General features: G+C 42.9%; 1 protein-coding gene across 2 annotated transcripts in view; it reads right to left on the reverse strand.

The window, feature by feature from the left end:
• Nucleotides 1-15,315, reverse strand: part of pdzrn3b (PDZ domain containing RING finger 3b) — a 74,630-nt gene extending 59,315 nt beyond the window's left edge. Inside the window, exons 1-3 of one of the 2 annotated variants that reach the window (XM_056605519.1) lie at nucleotides 14,370-15,315; nucleotides 10,293-10,379; nucleotides 8,644-8,751 (exon numbers count right to left, since the gene is read on the reverse strand). In XM_056605519.1, the coding sequence (XP_056461494.1) occupies nucleotides 8,644-8,751; nucleotides 10,293-10,379; nucleotides 14,370-15,083 (909 nt within the window). In that variant the 5' untranslated portion in view covers nucleotides 15,084-15,315. The remainder of the gene's footprint in view (nucleotides 1-8,643; nucleotides 8,752-10,292; nucleotides 10,380-14,369) is intronic. The other variant, XM_056605520.1, reaches the window with a different exon arrangement.
• Nucleotides 15,316-22,010: the final 6,695 nt, after the last annotated feature.

Here is a 22,010-nt window from a genome sequence, read left to right on the forward strand (position 1 = left end):
CCCTGCGGCGTGCTGAGGCCGTGACTATTAGTGCACTTCAGTGAGCACAAAGACAGCTAGAATCTCCCGACGCTTCATCGAGAAGACCTTGTCGCTCTACGATCTTCATTATTGTGCTTGCTACTCCCCCCCCCCCCCCTCTCTGCATACTGTAAACCGTAGGATATGTCAAAAAAGAGGATGCAGTGGGGAGTTATGCTGACAGAAAGGCTAACTGTATTAACATCCAAAGCTGGGGAGACTTTCATTTTAATGTGTTTTGAGCATTAATCTACAATGAACCATTGTACAACCCGGATTACTGTTCGCCCGTTGTTCGATCCTTTGGAGATCCGGGCAGGGATTTTTCCTTTCAAGTTTTCTTGAGAATTGCACTCAGAAGGACTCCTTTAAACCTAAAACACATATCAAGTATGTGGATTAGCCCTCGTTTGAAAACCCTGAAAAAGACGGCTGAAAATGCAAATAGGACAAGAGCAAGGATGGGCGTCTGAGTTGTTACTCTGAGTAGCTGTTTTGAGTCGGTGTGGATCTTTCTAATCAAAGCACCTCTGTTGGCATAGTGAGGGGGGAGGAGTGGAGAAATCTTTCCTGACACCTTGATGTTGGCCTTGGCACAGAGCTCCATGCTCTTGGCCGGTGGTCCTCAGGATTTCTCCGGAGCCTGCTAGTCGTTTGCCCCGTCTCCGAGCCGTTGTTCTCTATTCCCGACCTACAGGAATCCTGCAGACTTCACCGCTTCAACTCAAAATTGGAAGGCGAAAGAATCTTTTTGGGAACTAGAAAGAAGAGAGACATAGAAATGCCTCCACCTCGTTCCTCCACATTCACAGAAAATCCTCATAATGACACTCCCTCTGAAGTGTCCTACACTATGATATCCTTTGAGCTCCCAGGATTAAGTCAAGTTTGCGTTTGACAGTTGATGCACTTACAAAGCATTTTCCTCTTAGTCATTGCATAAGCCATTTATCCACTCAGAGTGTGATTTACAGTTGCCTCAATCATATGGTTTGACCTGGGCATGTTGTATCAACACGCACATCATTATGGTCTCACCGGTAGAGGTGTCATCGTGTACCCTGTATTCACACTCACAACGGCATGTGAGCCATGGAATTCTCCCAATTACGCCTTTAACTAATAATTACACCGTCGGTAGACAAAAAGGGTGCGTTCTAAGATCTCTCTCTCTCTCTCTCTCTCTCTCTCTCTCTCTCTCTCTCTCTCTCTCTCTCTCTCTCTCTCTCTCTCTCTCTCTCTCTCTCTCTCTCTCTCTCTCTCTCTCTCTCTCTCTCTCTCTCTCTCTCTCTCTCTCTCTCTCTCTCTATGAATAAAGTAGATGGAGCTCTCTCTCTGAATGAATGAATGAATAAAGTAGATGGAGCTCGTCCAGGCGCCCGCTGCCCCCCCAGAGAGACGGAGCGCAGGCAGGAGATGAGAGTCTGGAGCGTTGTTGGGATTTGTATATATGTATGGAAATGTAATGGGGACAAAAGGAAGAAAAGGCAACCCTGACCGTCTTCTGTGTCAGACCAACTGCCCTGAAGGAAGGAACTCATCATGTGAACCGTGGGAGTGTTCATATCCTTCAGTTGAGGGTTTGATTGACATGAGCGGATTAAACACACGGTTGGGCCCGTAGGTAATCCAATTCTATAACACATACATTAAAATACATTACTGTAATTCCACGAATATAGACTGCGGCCGATATACAAACTTTTCAGATAAAATTTGGTCTTCATACACCAGTGCGGCCTGCATTCAAAAGGTGGCTGAACAAAAATCTTTGTTGGCTGAATACAAATATTTGCTTACTGGTAATCCCCCACTGGCACAAACAGGTTGAACAAGTCACCTACTAATAATACCAGTCTGCTAATTGGGCTATATATTCCTATCTTTCTTTAATAATAAATTCACAGGCTCTTGAATAGAGCTAGCGTGCGATTAGTGATGAAACTTTGCACAATGTACAAATCACCTTTTTTGTTTTACGATCAAAGCAGTGTGTCTCCATTGGATCTTAAGTGGGTCGTGTTTCCAAATAGAGCACTCAAAACAGCACCGCCATACATCCGCGTTGCGACTTCCAACACTGCCCAACGTCTTGCAGCGCATTGCAGCCCCATCAATACAAATCATTATGTAAACACAGAACAAGACCAACTAATCTTCTGACGTGTCTTGTCCTTTCTGCTACGGGAGGCTGTCTGACTTAACATTGAAGCTCTGCCGTAGAGTCAGATTTGGACCACGAGTGGATCTGAAAGACACACACTTCCTCTACACAGCACCTATCTGATATCAGTTTGGCATTTTGAGTTGTTATTCCAATAAAACTTGTGTTGAAATGTCTTCGTCGCCAAAGCCCTATTTAAAATGTTTCATAATGGCGTAGAGCCACTATTAGGCAACATTGTTTAGGGTGAAACACACAAGAAAAATACTGGCCCTGATGCAACCTCAGAAAAATTGGCCTCTCATCCACACGGTAAACAGTCACAGTATTGAGCCTTGCATGTAATCCTTTGACAATATGCTGCCAAACACACAACAATCCTTAGATATAAACAGAGAATTTCAAAGGCTTTTCTCGGATTCATTGATTTGTTATGCTGCAGCTTAAATAAAGTTTAAGTCAAAAAGAGGTTGTGATTCGGAACAGATTCTATGCTCCTTTAACACTGGGCATTTGTTACTGCGGTCTTTAAATGGGCATTTGTACAGCTATTTTTTTCTTCAATTCTAAGTTGTTGTTGCTTGTGATGCGGTCTATATTCCAGTAATAATGGTAAATCGCACCAGTGTTTTAATACAATGCAACACCAATCAACACTTAATCTTTTAAATGCCACACTTAATCAATTGGGTAGGCAGTGACCACTGGCTTCCTTTTGGTTTAACGATTGATGTCACGCAATGGACATTGATTACAAAGGCAATGACCTGCCACGACACTCTTAGATTGACATGATACTTGGTGAGGAGAGAGAGGAGGACACAAGAGAAACAGAGAGAGAGGAAGACAGGAAGAGAGAGAGAGAGAAAGCGAGCAAAAAGAAAGGAGACCCCGAAGAGGGCAGTGATTAATGGGGCCCGTTCAGGATACATTTCACAGGGCCACTAAGAGGAAACGACAGGCCATTACAGCACCACGAGGGCCCTGTTAATCAGCCTATTAGGGCTTAATTGAGGGTAGTTAATTAGAGGTCGTGGGCAGTCTCTGCGTGTGGGTGGGGAGGTTAGGGTCTGATGGGGGATCCAGCTGGCAGAGCAACCTGAGCCAATTGTTGGTGATCCATTTACACAAGGCCGCTGCTTGATTGGCAGGGAAAATGAGCCTTTAATTGCACCTGTCTATTTAGGTCCCCTTAAAACCTTTTAGGGGCCGTAAATTAACTAGGGGGTGCCCTCTAATGAGCACAGAGCTGGTGGAGCCACCCTATAGTGAGGAACACTGGAGCAGAGCAAACATATTTACAGTGCGCCCAGACTGCCTGGCTCCACTGACACAAAAAAGTTGTCGGCTCACCTTTGAGAATGTTGACTGTTAACTGGGTGAAAAGTACAATGTTGTATGTGTTATGGTGCGTGTGTCAGCGGGAGCATGCTTTTAGTGTGTGTGTGTGTGTGTGCGTGCATGTGCATGTGCGTGTGTGTGTGTGTGTGTGTGTATACAAAAGGCATAGAGCTCACCTCCCATCCCATTCACGATTTGTAACAACCCCAGTGCTTTAATAAAAACTCAAATTTCTACTTTTTTCCCACTTCCCAGAAGAGGAAGAAGACAAAGATTTGCTTATCGTCTTTTGTTACAAACAACCCTCTAAAACGGGGTTGCAACAGCTTCCACTAGAAGCTGATTGCACACCAAAAAACTTGAAATTGATTTAATGTCCGTCTTCTACCCCAGCTGGACAGTGCCGGGGCAGGGGAATGTCTCTGCTAAGCTTGGCTCTACCCAGCCCAGGGTGGATTTGTCCTGGCTGAAGCCAGCCCCAGGAGCCTTACAGAGGAAGGCTGCTGCTGCGCTCAGCCTTCCTGTGTGGGGAAGCAATGAGCCCGACTGCACAAGGGGCCAAAAATCCTATAAAGTCTCCAGACAAAGGACCTGGTTCTTGCCTTTTCCAATTCCAAACAACATGCGATCCCTCTTGGGAAATAAGTGCCATAGCAGGTCCCTCATGGCTCTTCATGGGACACAAATAAACACAAGTGCAGAATATGGTGCACATATCCCGCTGAGGACTGTGGTAAGACGGAGCGTTGACATTGTGTTTATGCCACCGGGCCCGAATACTGCAACTCAAGGGGCTTCTCAGAGAGGACACTGAATAATATATTTACACAAAACGCTGCTCCACCCATTAATTCCATAACATATTTCAAATACAAACATGTCAAATTCCGCATCAAATCGAATGTGGACCATCAAATGAACCACATTGCCGTTAGAGATGATGTATGGATACATTTTTCAAACACTCTTCTTCCAACGTTCTCGTCAAAAGGAACACAAAAACCCCCGCTGTCCTGTTTTGTTCCAGGGTCTTGACGCCTCGGCCATCATGGCGTGGGAGGGCCGGAATGCCAGCCCTTTGACATCAATAAGGGACCAGGGGCTCATCGACACGTCTGCCGCAGACCTATCCCTCAGTGCTACTCACTTCTCGCTTCTGTCTGACACCTAAGCTCAGTTTTAAGCTGCATCTCTGACCTAGGGCTGGGGGGGGTAGATACTAAAATAACTGCCTGGAGGTATGGCGTGTTTAGTGGCGCACAGTGGGTAACCTCGCAACTCTTAAATGCTAAAGCGAGCTAAGGAATTTGAGTGTCCTAAACTGATACACGGGTCCAAATGCTGACCTACAGAAACGTCAGTTGGTCCTCATGCAGTTTCGATTAAATGTATTAAATTTTAAAAAGGTTTTTGTTCAGGTCACATTTATTTCTTGTTTGATACTGACGTGATAAAGTAAGTAATGGGTATGCTTCGAATATGCATGACACAATGCAAGGGGATACATTACTTATATATTAACAGCTTTGAGTCAATGCATTCCGCACTCATTTGTATTTGAAGACAACCTGGCATGGCTTGTCAGAAACATGTTAATAGCAATCTAGGCAATAGGGGTGTCTGGTGCAATACATTGAGTACCCCTAACCTCATTAGGGGAATTCTGAGCAACTCGTTTGGCATTTAAGAGACACTTGTGATCTGCGGTAGTCCTTCACTACATTCCAACCTTTTATATCCTATGAACATAATCACAGAAAATATATAGTTTTGTCTCTCACCTTTTTAAACAAAAACAGATAATTGTAACTTTTTTAAATTGAAACTTTATCTGAAAATTGTGCCCTGAAAATCTGGCGGAATTCCAGTGCGTGTTAAGATCCGATTTTAAGTTCAAACATTTACCGAAGCCAAAATGTGGGGGCAGAGGGACATTTTATCACATCAAGGGGTGAAAAATCCACACGTGCAGCAGAGAGAATTACGGAATAAGTGCTTGATTTGTGACCCATGACGGATGGAAAACCCAAATGTCATCTTGTTGTAACAAGAACATTTATTTTTAACTACGTATCTCGCACCCGACCACTTTTCATTTCAAACCTTAACCAAGAAACACAATCCTCTCGGAGTCGCCCTAAGGTAAACAGTGGAGAGCCGAACAAGGCTTACCCAAACAATGTTCATGTTAGCATACTGGAAAACTTAAGGCATATCACTAGCATTGCCCCCTCGAACACTGCTCTGTGGGCATTCTGACAAACAACGCTGCACTTTAAATTCAAACTGGGACACACTTTCTGGTACAACGTCCCCCCCTCCCCTTATTCTCAACAGTAGAATAAGAACGGGCATCTCTTCAGGCTGTTTAAGTAGTTGTTGTTGTTGTTGCAGCTCCCCCCCCCCTCCCCAACCTGTGACCTCAGAATGTTTGCAGTGGTTTTATAAGTCAACATTTACAAGGGCTGTCAGAAGCGTCTCCCCCTCCTCGCTCGTCTTCCTATTCAGCTCATGTCAAGGCCCATGCAAACAACGCAGCCTTTACCCTGGGAGTTCAGGCAGAGACATTTAAAGACCACGCAAACGCTTAGATAAGTGATACGAGGGAAATTGCGGAAAAAAGTTTGGTTTCCACGGAAAGAGATAAATATTACTCAACGCTACATTGTCGTGGTGGTGTGCGGTCGATGTGGAAGGATGGCAACATTTTCGCTGTTGTCAATAGTTTGACGAGATGAGCTGTAACGACTGCCAGATCTTAAGGCCACACACGCACTACTTTCCTCTTCAACAGGTCTTTCCTTAAAAGGCTTATTTATATTCCGACTCTGTTTCGGACGAAAATGGATGTTGCCAGCCCTGATTCAAGGGCAAATAATATATAGTAATTTCTCTCCGATCCTGTTAGCAAATACCAGGACCTGGAGCGCTGAGCTCTGTCGCCTGTGGAGGGGCAGGCGAAAAGCAAACAGAGTTCTGGTGGTTTTTATGAGAGAAATGTCTATGGCTGAACAAGGAGGCATTCATGCACTGAATCATAGCAGCCGGTAGCACAGTTAGTGCACAGCCATCTGCCATCGCCACCGACCCCCGCCCTCCCCCTACCGAGAGCCTGTTATTGAGGGACAAGCCGCGGATCATCGTGTACATGTTACCTCCACATCAGCTTAATGGAGATTTCACCCCTTGACTTGAACGGAAGAAGACGAAGTCTGTGCCATGTTCCACAATGATTCTGTTTGCAGATGCCCTCGCCCCCCAGTGTGAACTAGATATTTCCTGTCCGGCGTGAACATTGAATGGCGTAAGTGTAGAACAGCTGCACAGCCCTTGTAACACAGTGCTTTGCTTTACATTTGGGGTTTAAATGGTTTTGGTGCAGCACTCACATTTCTGATTGTGTGCCATGAATGGCCTCAGCCTCAGTGTGGAGAAAAGTGTCTGCTAAATGAAATAAATGTAAATGTGTTGGAGCATTGTGGGAATGTGTCTATACCCCCCTTGCATAACTGCAGGGGATAAAGATATATTTAGATTATTTGGGCGGGGAATACATGCAAGATATTCTAAATTCAGTGGATGTATGCACAGAGAAAAAAAGTGAGAAATAAAGTAGTTGTATTATCTTTAAAAAAAAAAAAGCACCTACAGGACCTGCAAGATTGTTCCTTTTTAATAACCTTGGGAAAATATACGCCCCACAGAAACATGTTTATTTTGACTACCACCTAAATTAAAATGCATGGTAGTCTGATGTGAAACCCTGAAGATGTTTGAAAATAAACCAGACTTTAGTGGACCTAGGATTTGGGGTCTGGTTTCCCACATGGACTTCTAAGTAGGGCAAAATGACAAGTTGTTGAGTTATCAACCCACAGGGCCTTAGAAAAGCACTTCACGTCTGGATCCGCCTGAGGCTGCTGGGTTTCAACTTCTTCCTTCATATTTCTCTGCAGTAATTAGCCAAGCTTATGGACACGATCACCCATCATCAAGGTGGTAAAAGGCACAGTTCCACACAACAATGGCACAACACTTCCCATAACCACACATTTCTTATTGTGGTTTGAAAACCATGACATTAAAACTTTAATTCTACCAAGCCAACAGAAAAAGACAGTGAAGACTCTGATTCAATATCTGGTTTCCTATTCAGTAGAATAAATTGAACAAATAATATCCAAGGGACATGACGCGTCTTTGCTTTAGAATTTCTATGTGGGGGTGATTTATTGGGGGGCTTTTTTGGTTTTGTTTCAGTTTCTTTTGTCGTAATCCCCTTATCTTCAGAAGAAAAGGTCACTTTATAGGGCCCTGGGGTACGTCCCCCAGCACTTGATGTCCTCCTTATGCTCGTGTTAACTTCTCTTTGGCCGGATTCGGTGACATCGCTTCAACAATGGCTCAATAACAGCTTGACGTCGACAATGTAGGAATAAGAAAAAGCATCAACCCTAGGCACATTCTCTGTTCTTTGAGTTGAAAAAGAGCAAATGGCTCTATCAGCAACAATCCGACACAACTGGTCTTCTCAGGTAACCAAAGTGCACCAACCATCTAGCCAATGGACTGGTGAAATCCAGTCTGATTCTGATGTCTCTTTTTCTCTCCCCCTCCTGGGGAGAGAAAGAGAGCTACCAGCTTTATTTTTTGAGCTTCTAGCGACTGGTCTTTGTAAAGAATGGATTTAGTATCAAACGGAAAAAAACGAAATAACATTAGTTGCCAAAAGATTTAGATTTTCTGAATATAAGCATCATTTAGTTAAAGAGACTCCTGTTTTCCATTCTACTACTGCAAAAGTGTATACTGAGTGTGGCTTAATACTGCATATTCACATTTTTGTCATACACAGCATCAACTTTGAAATTAAGATTTCAGTGGCAACTTTTTTGCTGAATGTGGCAGCTGTTCCTGATCCACTGAGCTTGAGAACAAACTGAAAGCCTCCTAGAGAAAAACAAAACATACAGGCAGCCTCGCTTGCCTCGGGTTTCGCTAATGCTAACCAGAGTCTAACTACTACTAGGAAACAGTCCCAAAGAGGAAGAAGATTTGCGTCACCTTCCAAAAATAAAACACATTTTGGTAGGATTTGAACCCCCAAACTGACGTACCTCTAATATTCTGTCGTGGATTTGTAGGCCTCCGTCCTTATCTGATGGACCCTGCTCGATGACCTTGGACACAAAAATGCCTTCGTTTGAGATGCCGTCACTTTCGCCCTGGGGAGGAAAGATTTGGTCAGAGCGGTGCAGTAGTCAGGTTTTTTTCACACACAAAAACAATAGCCCATACATCTGAGGCACTTGCGCAACAAACACGCAAACACATTGAAACCCTTACACATGACTTTATGGCTGCAAGTCAAGCTTATTTTCATATAAATGTATTTGTAAGTTATTTATTTTGATGTATTAATAAAGCACATCCAAATAAATGTACTCTTATATGTATCAAAAGTGTAACCATAATCAATCAACTAATTGACGGACGATTCCAGCACTACTGGTAGGTTGTAGACGCTGGGGATAAAACCTAAAACCTTTTGGTTGGGAGTGGAACACAACTACAGTGTCCCAATCTCTTTCCTGATTGACAGTGTTCCTCCACCATTAGCAGCACGCGTTTCTTCCCCAGACACTGTGACAAGAGGTGTGCGTGTGTGTAGGTGGGGGGGTGTTTGACATGTTGGCCTGCCCTCGTGGCCAGGAGGGTTGGTGACCCCGGCCCTGCGGCTAGGCTAAATGTTGACCAGACACACCGGGGAGGAGTTTTTAGCCGGTTCACGGCCGTGACCCTACAGTGGCAGAGCTAAGGTTAGCTTAACCAAACCTGCTACCAGCCAAACAGCCCATAGCCGTAGAAAAAAAACACATGAAACCAGCGCTACACTCCCTGCCGAGACCGTGTGACACCACTTACTTTTAATGGAGAACAACGTTGGGAAAACTGCTACTAATTAAGCACACTCTGCCTCCCTTTTCATCCTCGGCCAGTGTTTACATCCTGATTTGTGGGTTCCTAAATTCCTAAGAGCACAATTTACTAGACATTGATTCTTGAATGTATTCTTGTTCTTATTATTTTACTTGAATTATTTGAACAGTTCTTCCTTTCCTTTATAACTGGGTTAAACCATCCCTTTATTTAACCACAGTCAAGGTAAAAAATGTTTTAATGCGTTGAACAATTCAGCTAGCAAAGTTAATTCAAGTACTAGCAACAAACATTTATGATGTGTGAGTGTATCATGTGTCTGCTGTAGAATTAGTCAACTTTTGTGAGAATTTGGTTTCTGTTGGGTGCTGAACACCCAACAGAAACCAACCTCTTGTTTGTTGCAGCAATTATGAGCATTTATTATGTTGTGTGAAATGCATAGATATGCTGTTATGAAACACTCGATCCGAGATGAAAGACCCTGTTCCCTCCAATCAAAACATAAACCCAGACAATTAGAGACAAAACAACTGTGGTCCAAGCCATAATTCCAGATCTCAATCTCATAAAAGTAATTATAGTCGTTTCATGTGCGGTGCCAAGACCAGCAAGCCAGAATACCAACACAATAAACCCTGATAGATGCTGGCTATCTCTCCAAGTAGCCTGTACATGGAGCCGCTCTCTGCGCCACATTAGTAAAGGGAGAAAGTTTGCGGTACGTGAGGTATGCGCTATTCATTCCAGGCTTGCCATACGACACTTGGCCGCTCAGCCGCGAGACGTGGCTTCCAGGAGAGATTCACTGGCTTTCAAAACTCACCCCACTGGGTCTTCCTCCTACGATGTTGAAACCCAAAGATCCGCTCTCCCGGTGAAGCACTACAGTCAAGCTATCCGTTTCACCTTCCTGCGAACGGACAGAGAGAAATGGGAACAAGGTCCTTTACTGGAGAGATGCACAAGACACTGTGGACATAGTGTTTGTTTTGTTTACTTGGTAGATGATCAACTGGAATGGAAAATATAAACAGGAGGAAATGGAGGTCCAGGTGTGCTTGAAGACAGAACGACAACAATAAAGAAAATACATCTTAAGATTTATGTTTTTTCATCGGATGGGACTTGTGGGACATCTCGGACATAACAAAAATATTTCTGTCTGGGATTGATGAAGTGCTTGTTATCTTATTAAAAAATATATCAAATGTTACAGGAAAGTCTTCTTCACAAACAAAGCAGCAGGATTAAGGTGTACCACATTTTAGTGAAAGATTGGGGTGATGCTAGGCAAACAGATTTCTGTCTGACTGATTCCAACCATCGAACCGTAGACCGTCACTGTGACCGGCTAAGCCCACGTAGCGAGAAGGAACCAGTTGGTGACTGATACAAGGTAAGGGATAATAAGACCCAAGAAAGACCTTATAAGATAATAAAACTAACCCTAACCCTCCCCATCTCACGACCCATTGGCCATTACACGTAAACACGGCCACTGCTCCACTGGAGAGATGTGACTGAAGTCAAACTAGCGCACTCAGCTTTCACTGAGGGGACTTTGGTGGCAGGTAATTTTGGGGAACATAATTTAAGCTGCCATTTCGGTATGCCGGGTACGTACGGTAGAAGTTAAATATAAACCAGATATTATTGGCTTATACAGTGCACTTCAGAGTGCCATACAGGCCGGGTAGCAGCACGAGCTGTTCTCTGTCAAGACACCGTAACACCGGCAGCACATGTTCCCACATGACGGCAAGCAGAGCATGAAATTGCGGCGCGATGGCATTTCCATTGATCATAGGTTCTACGTACGAAATGTGACAAGGGCCTGAAAGTGACTAGGATGACTGCTATTATGTGACGCAAAGTACTAGTTACGGCATTCAACAAACGGATGACTAAGTCTAAAATGGCAATTCTTTGGAGCGTTTGAAGAGATGAAAACAAAAAAACGGCGCCTTGTGATGCATGCTCTAACAGTCAAAACAAATGAGTGTGGTTTATAAGGGTCCCCAATGCGCCCTCTGCCTATATGATTGAGCGAGTGCAGGGTAATAAATGAGCTTTTTTGGTACATCTGTGAACACTCTCCACAAAATGCCCCCCCCCCCCCCTTAATCCCTTCCCAGTGCAAATGAACTGAACATCATCAGTGGGACGCGGGGGGGGGGGATGTTGGAACAGTGTGGGTAAAGACACAAGGTTTGTTAGGTGGTCATGTTGTGGTTACAGAGGGAAATGTTTAATTGCTGCCAAGACTCCACAGAGAGAGAGAGAGAGAGACAGAAGAAAGGCAAAGAGAGGCGACAGGTATACCAACCTGTAGACTAAGGCAACAGACTGAGACAGAGACAGAGACAGAGACAGACTGAGAGGGGAGCCTGCCGGACGATGGAAAGACTGTGACGAGACAACCTTGCTTCACCCACAGTCACACTTTCCGACTCTTGCAGCCATTATACCGCTTCCCTGTGTTTGGCTTTTAAAACACTGTGACTAATTATAGCGTCCCGAAGATGAATGACTGGAAACATTTTGGGCTGTTTTTTGCTTTTGCAAACTCAGAAACCTACATGGAGACTAGTCAATTCAATGTTTTGTATAAACTGAGGTTAAAAATAAAATACATGTATAGATAATAGGCTGTGAAGAGATAGAAATACTCAACTCGGTACGAATATATATCTCAATGCTTGATTAACAATGTTTCCGTTTTAATGTTGACATATATTGAATATTTCCTTGGAATGGGTCATGATATGGGTCATAATGTATTGTTTCCACATTAAGGCATGGTGTACGATTAGAATATGCCTGCCACTTAATTTGTTTATTTAAAGTGGCCTTTTGTAATGATAGCTGACATTGAAAATTGGCAAGTAGTTCATCTATTTTTTTACTACTGTTATGATAGAAGCCACATGAACACATAAATCCCATCCCATCATACTGCAAGCCCACATGCAAGAGATAAATAAGGGTTTTGTGGCAAGACTGAGCGTTTAAATTCTCTCGATGTGTTGGGAAAGAAAATGGATTGAAAAGCAGCCATGATTATCGTAATCAGATTAAGACCACAATTTGTAAAAGAAAATGCCAGCATGAAGAATATCCTTTTCTCATGTCTCATGATTCAAAATAAGTCAGCATCAAGAACCTTCCATCTCAGCTGGGAGTTGGTTTGAAATAAAAAATACCTTGGTAGAATTAATCTCTTTGTTTAACAGAATTTACCTAAACCAAAGAAACATGAGTCACTTCTTCTTATTGCCTGATGTTCATGCTCTTACCCCCTGCTCTGATCTGAAATGAAAACCATGTTCTGTTTGTTTTAGCGGAGCAGGGAATATCCATGAAGAACCCACTCCTTTGTTACTTACTTCCACTACCACCATTCTCGTGTTGCCCTGTCTCCTTTGGATTCACTCTGGCCACTACAGGAGCTCAACCATTAAAAACAGGACGACTACAGAGCACATATTGAAAATAAAACAGAAACACTTCAACTGTAATTGGACACGAAAGTGTCAAGGTCTCTGTTTTCTTCATTAAACTGCTTGTGTGTGTGTGTGTGTGTGTGTGTGTGTGTGTGTGTGTGTGTGTGTGTGTGTGTGTGTGTGTGTGTGTGTGTGTGTGTGTGTGTGTGTGTGTGTGTGTGTGTGAGGGAGGAGGGGGGACGAGCTAGCTGACATTACTCGGAATAGGAACCCATAGGTAGCCATGAAGGACAATTGTTAAATCACTAGGCAGGGATCAGCTGTAAAAGCATGAAGCGAGGCGGAGAGTTTTAAAGAGGGAAGCGGCAGTCTGGATGTCGCCTGGCTCCAACAGTTAATTCCACTTGTGTCATTCTGTGTACTCTGTGTCAAATGTGCACACCGGTTTTCCCCAGAGCGGTCCGCTGCTTGACTGCATTCAAAGAAAACACACTATCTTCCTTCCTTTTCCTTGTTCATGGTTCACCAACCATCCTTTCACTTACATTAGACTGTGGATTACTTTGTTGCCAAAGTCTATTTAACATTGCAAGTCATGTTTTATCTCTCATTCTACATTCACTGCAACTGCATTGAAGATATAATGCAACAGATAAAGGCAAGGGTTGAATCTGAATTATTGTTAGTATCATCATAGAAAGGTAAATGTATAATGATAGGCCTACTTGATTAAAAAAAAATACATGAACCTCCAAAATCTTAAAAAAAAGGCTAGGTTATGTTTTCAGAGGGTGTGGGTTTGCATATCTTGATAGGCAAACCGCATCATAACATGTTCAGCTCTAATGGTCAAATCAATCACCCGATCTAAAAGTTTCAGCATATTTTATGTAGAATCGATTAGTAATGGAGTCATGCATTTAAATCAGCAAAACATAATTCAAAATGTATACTTGAAGATATCAGTTGATACGAAAAGTAGCCATACTGGGAAGGGGAAATCATCTCAAAATTAAGGACAAAATGATGAATCTCACTAATTAACAAAGCTATTAAATTGGGAACTGTACCCTGGTGTGTACAGAAATGCAGTAAATATGTGCCCCTCCCCCCGACTGCCAGCTGGCCATGAGCGCAGCTGACGTCCGTGTCACAGCAAGGAGGAAACTAACTTTTGGCCCCTCCAAAAGTTCTTTGAGCGCTTGTAAACTTAACTGCAGGATCCGTTTGAAAAAAAAAAAAATTCACGTGTGATGAAGGACTATTGCATAAAGTAATACATAAACAAAATAACACGTGGAACCGATACTGAAGCTTACAACATTAAAAACAAATTAAAAAAATGTAGTCAGCTCAAGGTAAACAAATGGCAGTAGAAATGTGGGTGGACTGGGGGAAAACAACCCTCCCCGCACCCCCCTAGCCAAGAGACGCTTGTTGCAACTTTGGCCGCTTACCTTGAATGGGAAAGCGAGGCTCCTGGTGAGCGCCTCAATCCTCGTACTGTACTCGGTAAATTTCTTCTGATATTTTAATGCTGTCATCTGCAGCTCTGTATGAACCGCGGAAAGTTGAGCGAGCAGAGACTTCTCTCTCGTGTTGGACTTTAACGATTGCTTTTTCAACTCCTTATCCAGGCTGATGACTTTCCCGTGGAGCGCACTGTTGAACGCCTTCAGGGCTCGCAAACAACAATGGTTGTTAAGCGTCTGCTCTTTATGAGAGAGCATTAATCCACATCCATTCTCGCATATCCCCACCGGTCTGTGATCACACGTATCACGCATATGGGCATCCATGTCCCTCAGGATGAGGAACTCGTTGCATCCTTTATTCCTGCATTTGGCCGGCGAGTAATCGCACATCTCGGTGTGCTCAGCCAGATGTTGCAGCTTCACCACTTTTTCGCAGCCCCTTGCATGGTTGTCACACTTAATGTCCAGCTTCAGAATCAAGTTCTTCAGTGGCAATACGTGGTTGAGCTCTTTAGTGGAGATTCTCTGACACTTCACGGGGCAGCTGCTCTGCTGGACGACCCAGGGAAGAACGCAGCCGGCGCAGAAGACGTGACCGCACGGAGTGGTGAGCGGGTCTTCCAGAACTTTGTTGCACAGGTTGCATTTGAAATCCGGGTCCACCGCCCCTTTAAACCGGTCCAACTCAAATCCCATTTTCCTTTTTCCCAAAACAATCCAACGGTAGGTGTTTCCCACAAACAGCGGTAGGACCTGGAGTATTTTTAACTTTTCATTGGTGAAGCGCGTACGTACTAGTGACTGCAAGATCTGTGCTCACTGTAGTGTCTAAAGCCAAACTAATTGACCAGCAGCAGACTTCCTAGAGGAGAGCTGGGGGGTTGGGGGCAGTGGAAGAATTCTCTACCGTAAGTACTGGATCAGCTGCGCGCTCTGGATGACGTTGAACCGTGGGTTTTGACTTCGGCCGCAGCCCATTCTCATAGGATATGATGTTTTTACCAGGCGTATAAGGCTACAATAAATGAAATACATCATATATCGAGCCAAACTAATAGATAAATCCTGAAGGTGAATGCGTAATGTGGAATTTTAAACAAGTAGCCCACAACGAATTAACTTGGCCAGGCTTAAAGTCAAATATATTCCTCAAATAGTGATGCCTTTGAATATTTACGTTTTATATCATTCAATCAATGCATGTCATTCGTTCGTTCAATACTTCTAACTTGTATTCAAGCCTCGAACATCGTTTAGGTTTCTCTCATTTGCAATGATGAGATACAGACACGCAGAGTGAATTAGTGGAAATATTCGCACAATAGATGAAGGGATATTTAGACGCTCCACTGTGGATTATCAGAGATCAAAAGTTAAGATAAAATGTGAAGTGATAGAGCTGTTTGTTTTGAGCATCTGTTAAGAAAACCGGTTTAATATAATTCTCAGAACGTCATTATAAAATCCATATTTGTTTTGTATTTAATTCCTAAATCAAACATAGATCCGTTAATCTAAGCAGCAGTTAAGTGAAGTGAAGCCTTTCATACAAACAGCGACTCTTTGGAATGTGCGACCATGATGCTCTTTAATGCACTCTGCCTGGAATCCTCACGGTCCTCTCATTTCACAATGTTTCCCTATGATGAGGTGGCATCATAGGGGAGTTAAGACAACGGCCACATAATAATAATTGCTAACGTTGTGACCGATGGGAAGGAGACAGTAAGTAAATATACGCCAAAACAAACCATGCAGGTCAAACAGGGATGGCAAACAACCGCAGAGAGCCACTGTAAATTATAACAACAGGACCTTGCAAAACAGTAAGGTCAAAGAAGAAAGGGAAAGAAGAAGAAAGTTTGTTTGTTATCCAGGACAAATAGTTCTGAAGCTGGGATCTTAAGTGCTTCTGTACGATTTCGCTGCGATCGGATCAAAATTATAATGTTTCTTTTTGATAATTTGATCTTGGTAAATGATAAAATGGTGGTTTTGGAATCCAATGCTGAAAGTGCTTTACTATATTAATGTATTCAGTCCCTGCAAATGATGTAATAAAAAAGGTTGAAATATTATTTCAGTATTTATATAGTAGGCCTAGGCCTATTTATTATTTTATTTTTATTTATTTAAAAGAGAACATTATACTACCGTCCTTGAAGTGACAAAAAGGACGTCTAATGGCTGAATTCTTCTTTCATAAACGTTTTTACAACGTTTATTCATGGCTAAAGCTAACATTAGTTTATTATTGTTATTGTCTCAACCTACGGAGTCCTCTGAATGCGCAAGCTCCAGCAGGTTGCCATTCACGTACCGGCCAAAGGGGCCAGTAATGAGAAGGAATTTCTTATTCTTACACATAGTACCTATAACTATCATACAATTGTGAAATTCAGAGCATTCACACTGCCGACCATTCATGCTTTCATGTCATTTTTGATGCAATCCTTTTGTTTGTTATGCTAACCCTGTATATTAATCATGACAGATGTCATGCTTAAGTCTGTCATTCAAATAATCGTAGGCTATATGGCATACATATTCTCTGCTTTAGTTTCTCAATAAAGAGAGAATACATATACATTTAGGGCATTAAGATATGGTTTTATCCAAAGCGTACATTTGTAAGTCTGTATAATACTGTGTGCAGCAGAGTGCAACGCAAGTTCACTAGCTGTGGTGAGGGGTGTCATATTTTCTTATTGTACAGACATTTATGATGTGCCGACAGAGTGTAGATTGCTGAGTGTTTATTTCTGAACAGCTTGTATGTTCCATCCGCCTATCAAACTACTATATTTTTTTTTTGTAATGGCACATGTTTTTTCAATTGTATCACAATGACTCAGCTCCAGATCTTGCCAGGCAAAAACAACTACAAAGAAACCCAATGCAGCTCTCTCTCTCCCGCTCTGATTTCCCAGGCTAGATGTCTCATAGCAGGAGTCGTAATAGGAATAAACTGCACCATTAGACAAGGTGCCAAATTTTTTTAGACAGCTTAGAGAATTGATTCGTTTTTAATTTCATGAAAATATGTACATACTCCAGTGTCTCAATACGAAACGCTCTCTATACCTTCCTTTGGTGTCAAGCAAGAGACGACATCAAAGTTCCAGTGTGACTGTGTGTGTGATGTGGGCCCTCTATGGCGGGGCCCTCTGTGATGCGTTGGAGCCGGGCCATTTGGTAATCATCAACACGCTTCTTTCGCTTTTTCAAAGACACCAGGGCCATGTGGGGATCTGCAAAGATGAATTATAGCTTTCTCTTGACACCCTTTCATGTCCCATTGAAACATGATGTACGTACAAAAATAAATACAGTATATCCCTCCCCCGGCCTCCCCTCCTGCCGTCACTGTGGCATTAGTGCCTTCAAATCTGCCAGTGAACTCTCCCGGGGAGTCCCTGGTATTGGCCAAAGTCAAGGTTTGACAGCCCCCCTCAGTGTTCTTGCTGAGATCAGACGCTCACTGGGGGGCACGGAACTAGTTTAGTTTCTTCTATGCATCACTGCAGTAAAAGGAACCGTTCAAAAGGGTTCTGTTTGAATCCTTCTAAGGTGTTTCTCAGTCTAAAATACCTGCTTATAGAGGAGCACCATTGGTGGGGGATGGGGGAGTCGCTGTGGCTAGAAGGAGCCAAGGCCACTCTCTGAGTATCCCCTGGGATATGGCAGCCAGAACAACTTTAACCCCTGGTCAATCTGTCATGACAGTAAGCAGCAGCTCCGCCATGACCAGAGGCACAATGTGAACAGTGTGTTTGCTGTATGATAAATGTTTGTTTCACTGCACAGGTGTGAACAGCAGACATCGCCTGCAGTGCTGTGGAAGGCACAATGAGTGGCTAATAAGTCAGCTCAGGAGAGAAAAATGCACCTGCTGTGATGATACGGTTAGGAGAGAATTAAATGTTTTGATTGCACAAGCTTTCAAAGGCTGTCTTAGAGAGGTGCTTGGAAAAACTCATTGGCAAATTGAAAGAAACATGTATCATTTATGATCAATAATTACCAAGCCTTATTTTATATGTCATTATCGACACCCTCAGCCCCTACATGGTTGATCTTTTTATTGCTTCAAGGGTGTTTTTACTTTGAAAAATGCTTTCATAAAGCACATTCTCTGAGACATAGACTGAAGTGTTTAAGTGAGCATATCTTTGCGCCACACTGCTTTGCTGATGAACAGCCGTGTGAGATTGTTTTCCAAGGCAGCGATCCCAAGACTGACTTTGTAGTTGATTGATTTCCGAAGTATATAAATACTCCATATATAGGGGGGCCCAGGGAAGACTTTAAAATGTAATGGTTTGGGTTGAAAGTGTGTCTGTTGAAAGGTTGATGAAAAAGTATTTAGATTAGGATTCTTCTTGACAGCCAAGTATTTGATTTAGTAGATCATGATCATGGTGAGACGCATTTGCTGCATGAAGCAAGCATCTTCATTGAGACAATACAAGAGTGTACATGCTTCTTAAAGGGAAACTTTCACATTGTGGGCATTAACAACAAAGGAATCAGAGATTCGAGGAGTGACCATCGTGGGTCAGGAGATCGGTATGGCCTCAGTATCAGACTTCGTTGCTGCAGCCGACATGCAAATTCTATTCAACTGGAGAGAAGAAGGGATCTATCTCTAGGTGCAAGGAGAATTTGTAGAAATGCATTTTAAATCAGCAATTAACAATGTAAACAAAGTTTTTCATACGTGTATAATTTGATATAATTAGGATACATTTTCCCAAATCACAAGTGTATCCACTTTTTTGTCTGTCAAACATATTACATATCTGAGTTGTTTTATGGTTTGAACAAAATAAGTACTAGGGCCATAAGAATGCGTCGGCAGTAAAGGCAGTCAGACCAATTTGGTCATGGCCGTTTCAACATGTGCAATCGGCAGAAAAGAAGCCTGACAGGCTTGAAAAGATCACAGACGGCTTTCACGACGGCCGATCGCACAGCACACACTGAACAGACTTATGTCACCGAGCTCGCGCCTTCAGATGTAACACAGATAAACGGAACAGAACTTGTGGACTTTGGCGTGAAGGGGGCGTCGTTCGACCTTGGCTGCAAACATGGGAGCGAGGCGGATCAATCAGGGCAACAGCCCAGCTGTCGAAGGTGAGCATCATGAAAAAGAAGGATTTATATACTGATGGTATCATATATTCTCTCTTACAGTCAGGTCAGGTCAGGATTCTGCCGGTATCGATCAACTGAGATTGTGATTTACGCATTTAACGGGTTTGTTGTAGGCCTACTCGGTACCCTATCATGGTAATAAGACATTCTTGTATCATGTATGATTCCTCCATTGAAATCTGTAGTAGTGGGGATTGTGCTACAATGACATTTCAACATCATTTTCATCTATTTTGTGATAAAGATAGAGTGGGTGTGAAAGTGCACGTTATCCTCACTCGATGAGGTCTCAAACTCATTTGTTTTCTTCCCAGTCTCAGTTTTTTTGGGCTCCAACAGGGATATCTGTCAGCATTGCAGATTCCCTTCTTCCTTTGTTTTGTCGGCTTTTGTCAGTTTTGTCTTTGTCGAGCCTTTGGAAATAGTTTAAAGTTTGATTGACTAAACTCTTGTGTTTCATCAGCCAGCCACATGTAGAGGGGAGCCCTAGATGATGGATGAGAGGAGGCCCGGGGGTTAGATGAGATGACCCCTTGAAGTTTAGATGAGAAGAGTCCTGGAGGTTTAGATAACAGGAGCCCAGAAGGTTTAGATTAACATTTTACCAACATCCTGACAATTTACGGTAGTTTTTCCATGGATCAAGCATTATGTATCACCAGAATCCGCACAACCACTGATATCCAGGGCCGGATCTCCCATTAGGGCACACGGCACTGTGCCCAGGGGCCCCAACCATTCCCAGCCAGTGGGGGGGCACCACACGAAATAAACTTTTTTTTTTCTATGAATGTTTTTACTCTTAAAATAGTTATACATGGTATTATTAAATAGGGTATTCATTTAAAATTCATTATTAAAACGAATGTCATAAGAACAGCAATATAATGATTCTGAACAATATAGTGGCCTAATGTGACAGTTAACCCCCCTGAGAGACTAAAAGTAAAGTGTCTGCAGCGTCCTGTGATATCTATGCACCTGAACACAACGCAGTAGTCGGCGGAGTAAGACCAAGCCGGCTACACTTTATGTGTCATTATGTGTGTGTTAAAATAATAATAATAAAAAAAATATATAGAATTATTTTTTCCTGATTCTTTTCGGGGAGAGGGGGGGGGGGGGGGGGGCCTTCAGACATTTGTGCCCAGGGGCCTATGATTTGTTAATCCGGCCCTGCTGATATCCAGTGGTGACACTCAACAAGTGTGTTATGACGCAACATGTAGAAGAATACTAAATGCAGCCATTGTCGGTACTAAGATAGAGGCATAGGTAGGCGGCCGCTTGGGGCCCCTGTAGTAGGGGGCCCCCAACCAACCTCAAAAAAAGTAATAAATTAATGTATTTTTTTTCTTTTTTTGAGTACACAAAATGACGAAGCAAGATGAGGCTAAACGCGGAAAGACAATTAAGGGTTAGGGAAAGGGTGACGAAATAAAGTTACCCAAGCAGCTCAAATAAATGAAGAAAGCAAAAAGACGGTGGCAAGTATTTGGCAACACTACCAAAGATGACACACTTTTTTATAGCGACTGTTGGGGATACAGACAGGAACAGCAACGTCCAAAGCGTTGAACATGCCGTTACAGCAGCAGCGGCAGCAGCTAGCTGTGAAGTGGCGCTAGGTGAAGACCTGTGAGAAGACGTCAATGAGTAGGACTCTGTGTCAAAAGTGTGTAATGTGGAGAACAATTTGTATTTTCTCTCTCTCTCTCTCTCTCTCTCTCTCTCTCTCTCTCTCTCTCTCTCTCTCTCTCTCTCTCTCTCTCTCTCTCTCTCTCTCTCTCTCTCTCTCTCTCTCTCTCTCTCTCTCTCTCTCATACAAAGGTTTAAATGTAGAAGGTTTAAAATGTTCAATCTCAACTGTAATATGGCTGTTTGTGGGGGTTTACCCTAACTACTTGTCTTGCTGGTTATAAAAATAAACAGTGCTGGTTTTCCTGGGATTTTTGCAAAGGCAGGTGTTATCTGAAACCTTATTCTCTTTTGGGTTCCATCGTGACTATTAGTTTTTGCAGTGCTACACTTTGGGTGTTCTCTGCTTTCCATCTTCATTTTGGAGTAAAGAAAGGTATGCAGGGTTTAAAGGGGAAGGGTTTTTTCCACATCTCCAACCATTAATTCCGCGTCGATTAGCTTTATCTGCCTATCCACCATTCAGCCAGAACATTTTTTTCCTCCGTTCTCTTTTAAAGACCGGATGAGGTGGGCCCCATACATATTTTCGTCTTGGGCCCCCAATTTGCTAAATCCGCCACTGAATGCAGCATATATTTTTTAGTTATTATCATTAACACACAGAAGTAAAATAAATAAGAAATATCTTAATGCAGAAAATACCCATAGGTGGTTATAAATGTTTAAATACACCTTCTTTAGTCTGTTCTTCACATAATTACACAACATGGTATGCCTGGCATGACAAGCAGATAAAGAGGATGCTTTCTTTTGCAGTGTCGC

This window comes from Gadus chalcogrammus, chromosome 13 (genome assembly GCF_026213295.1).
Source record: "Gadus chalcogrammus isolate NIFS_2021 chromosome 13, NIFS_Gcha_1.0, whole genome shotgun sequence".
Lineage (NCBI taxonomy): Eukaryota > Metazoa > Chordata > Actinopteri > Gadiformes > Gadidae > Gadus > Gadus chalcogrammus.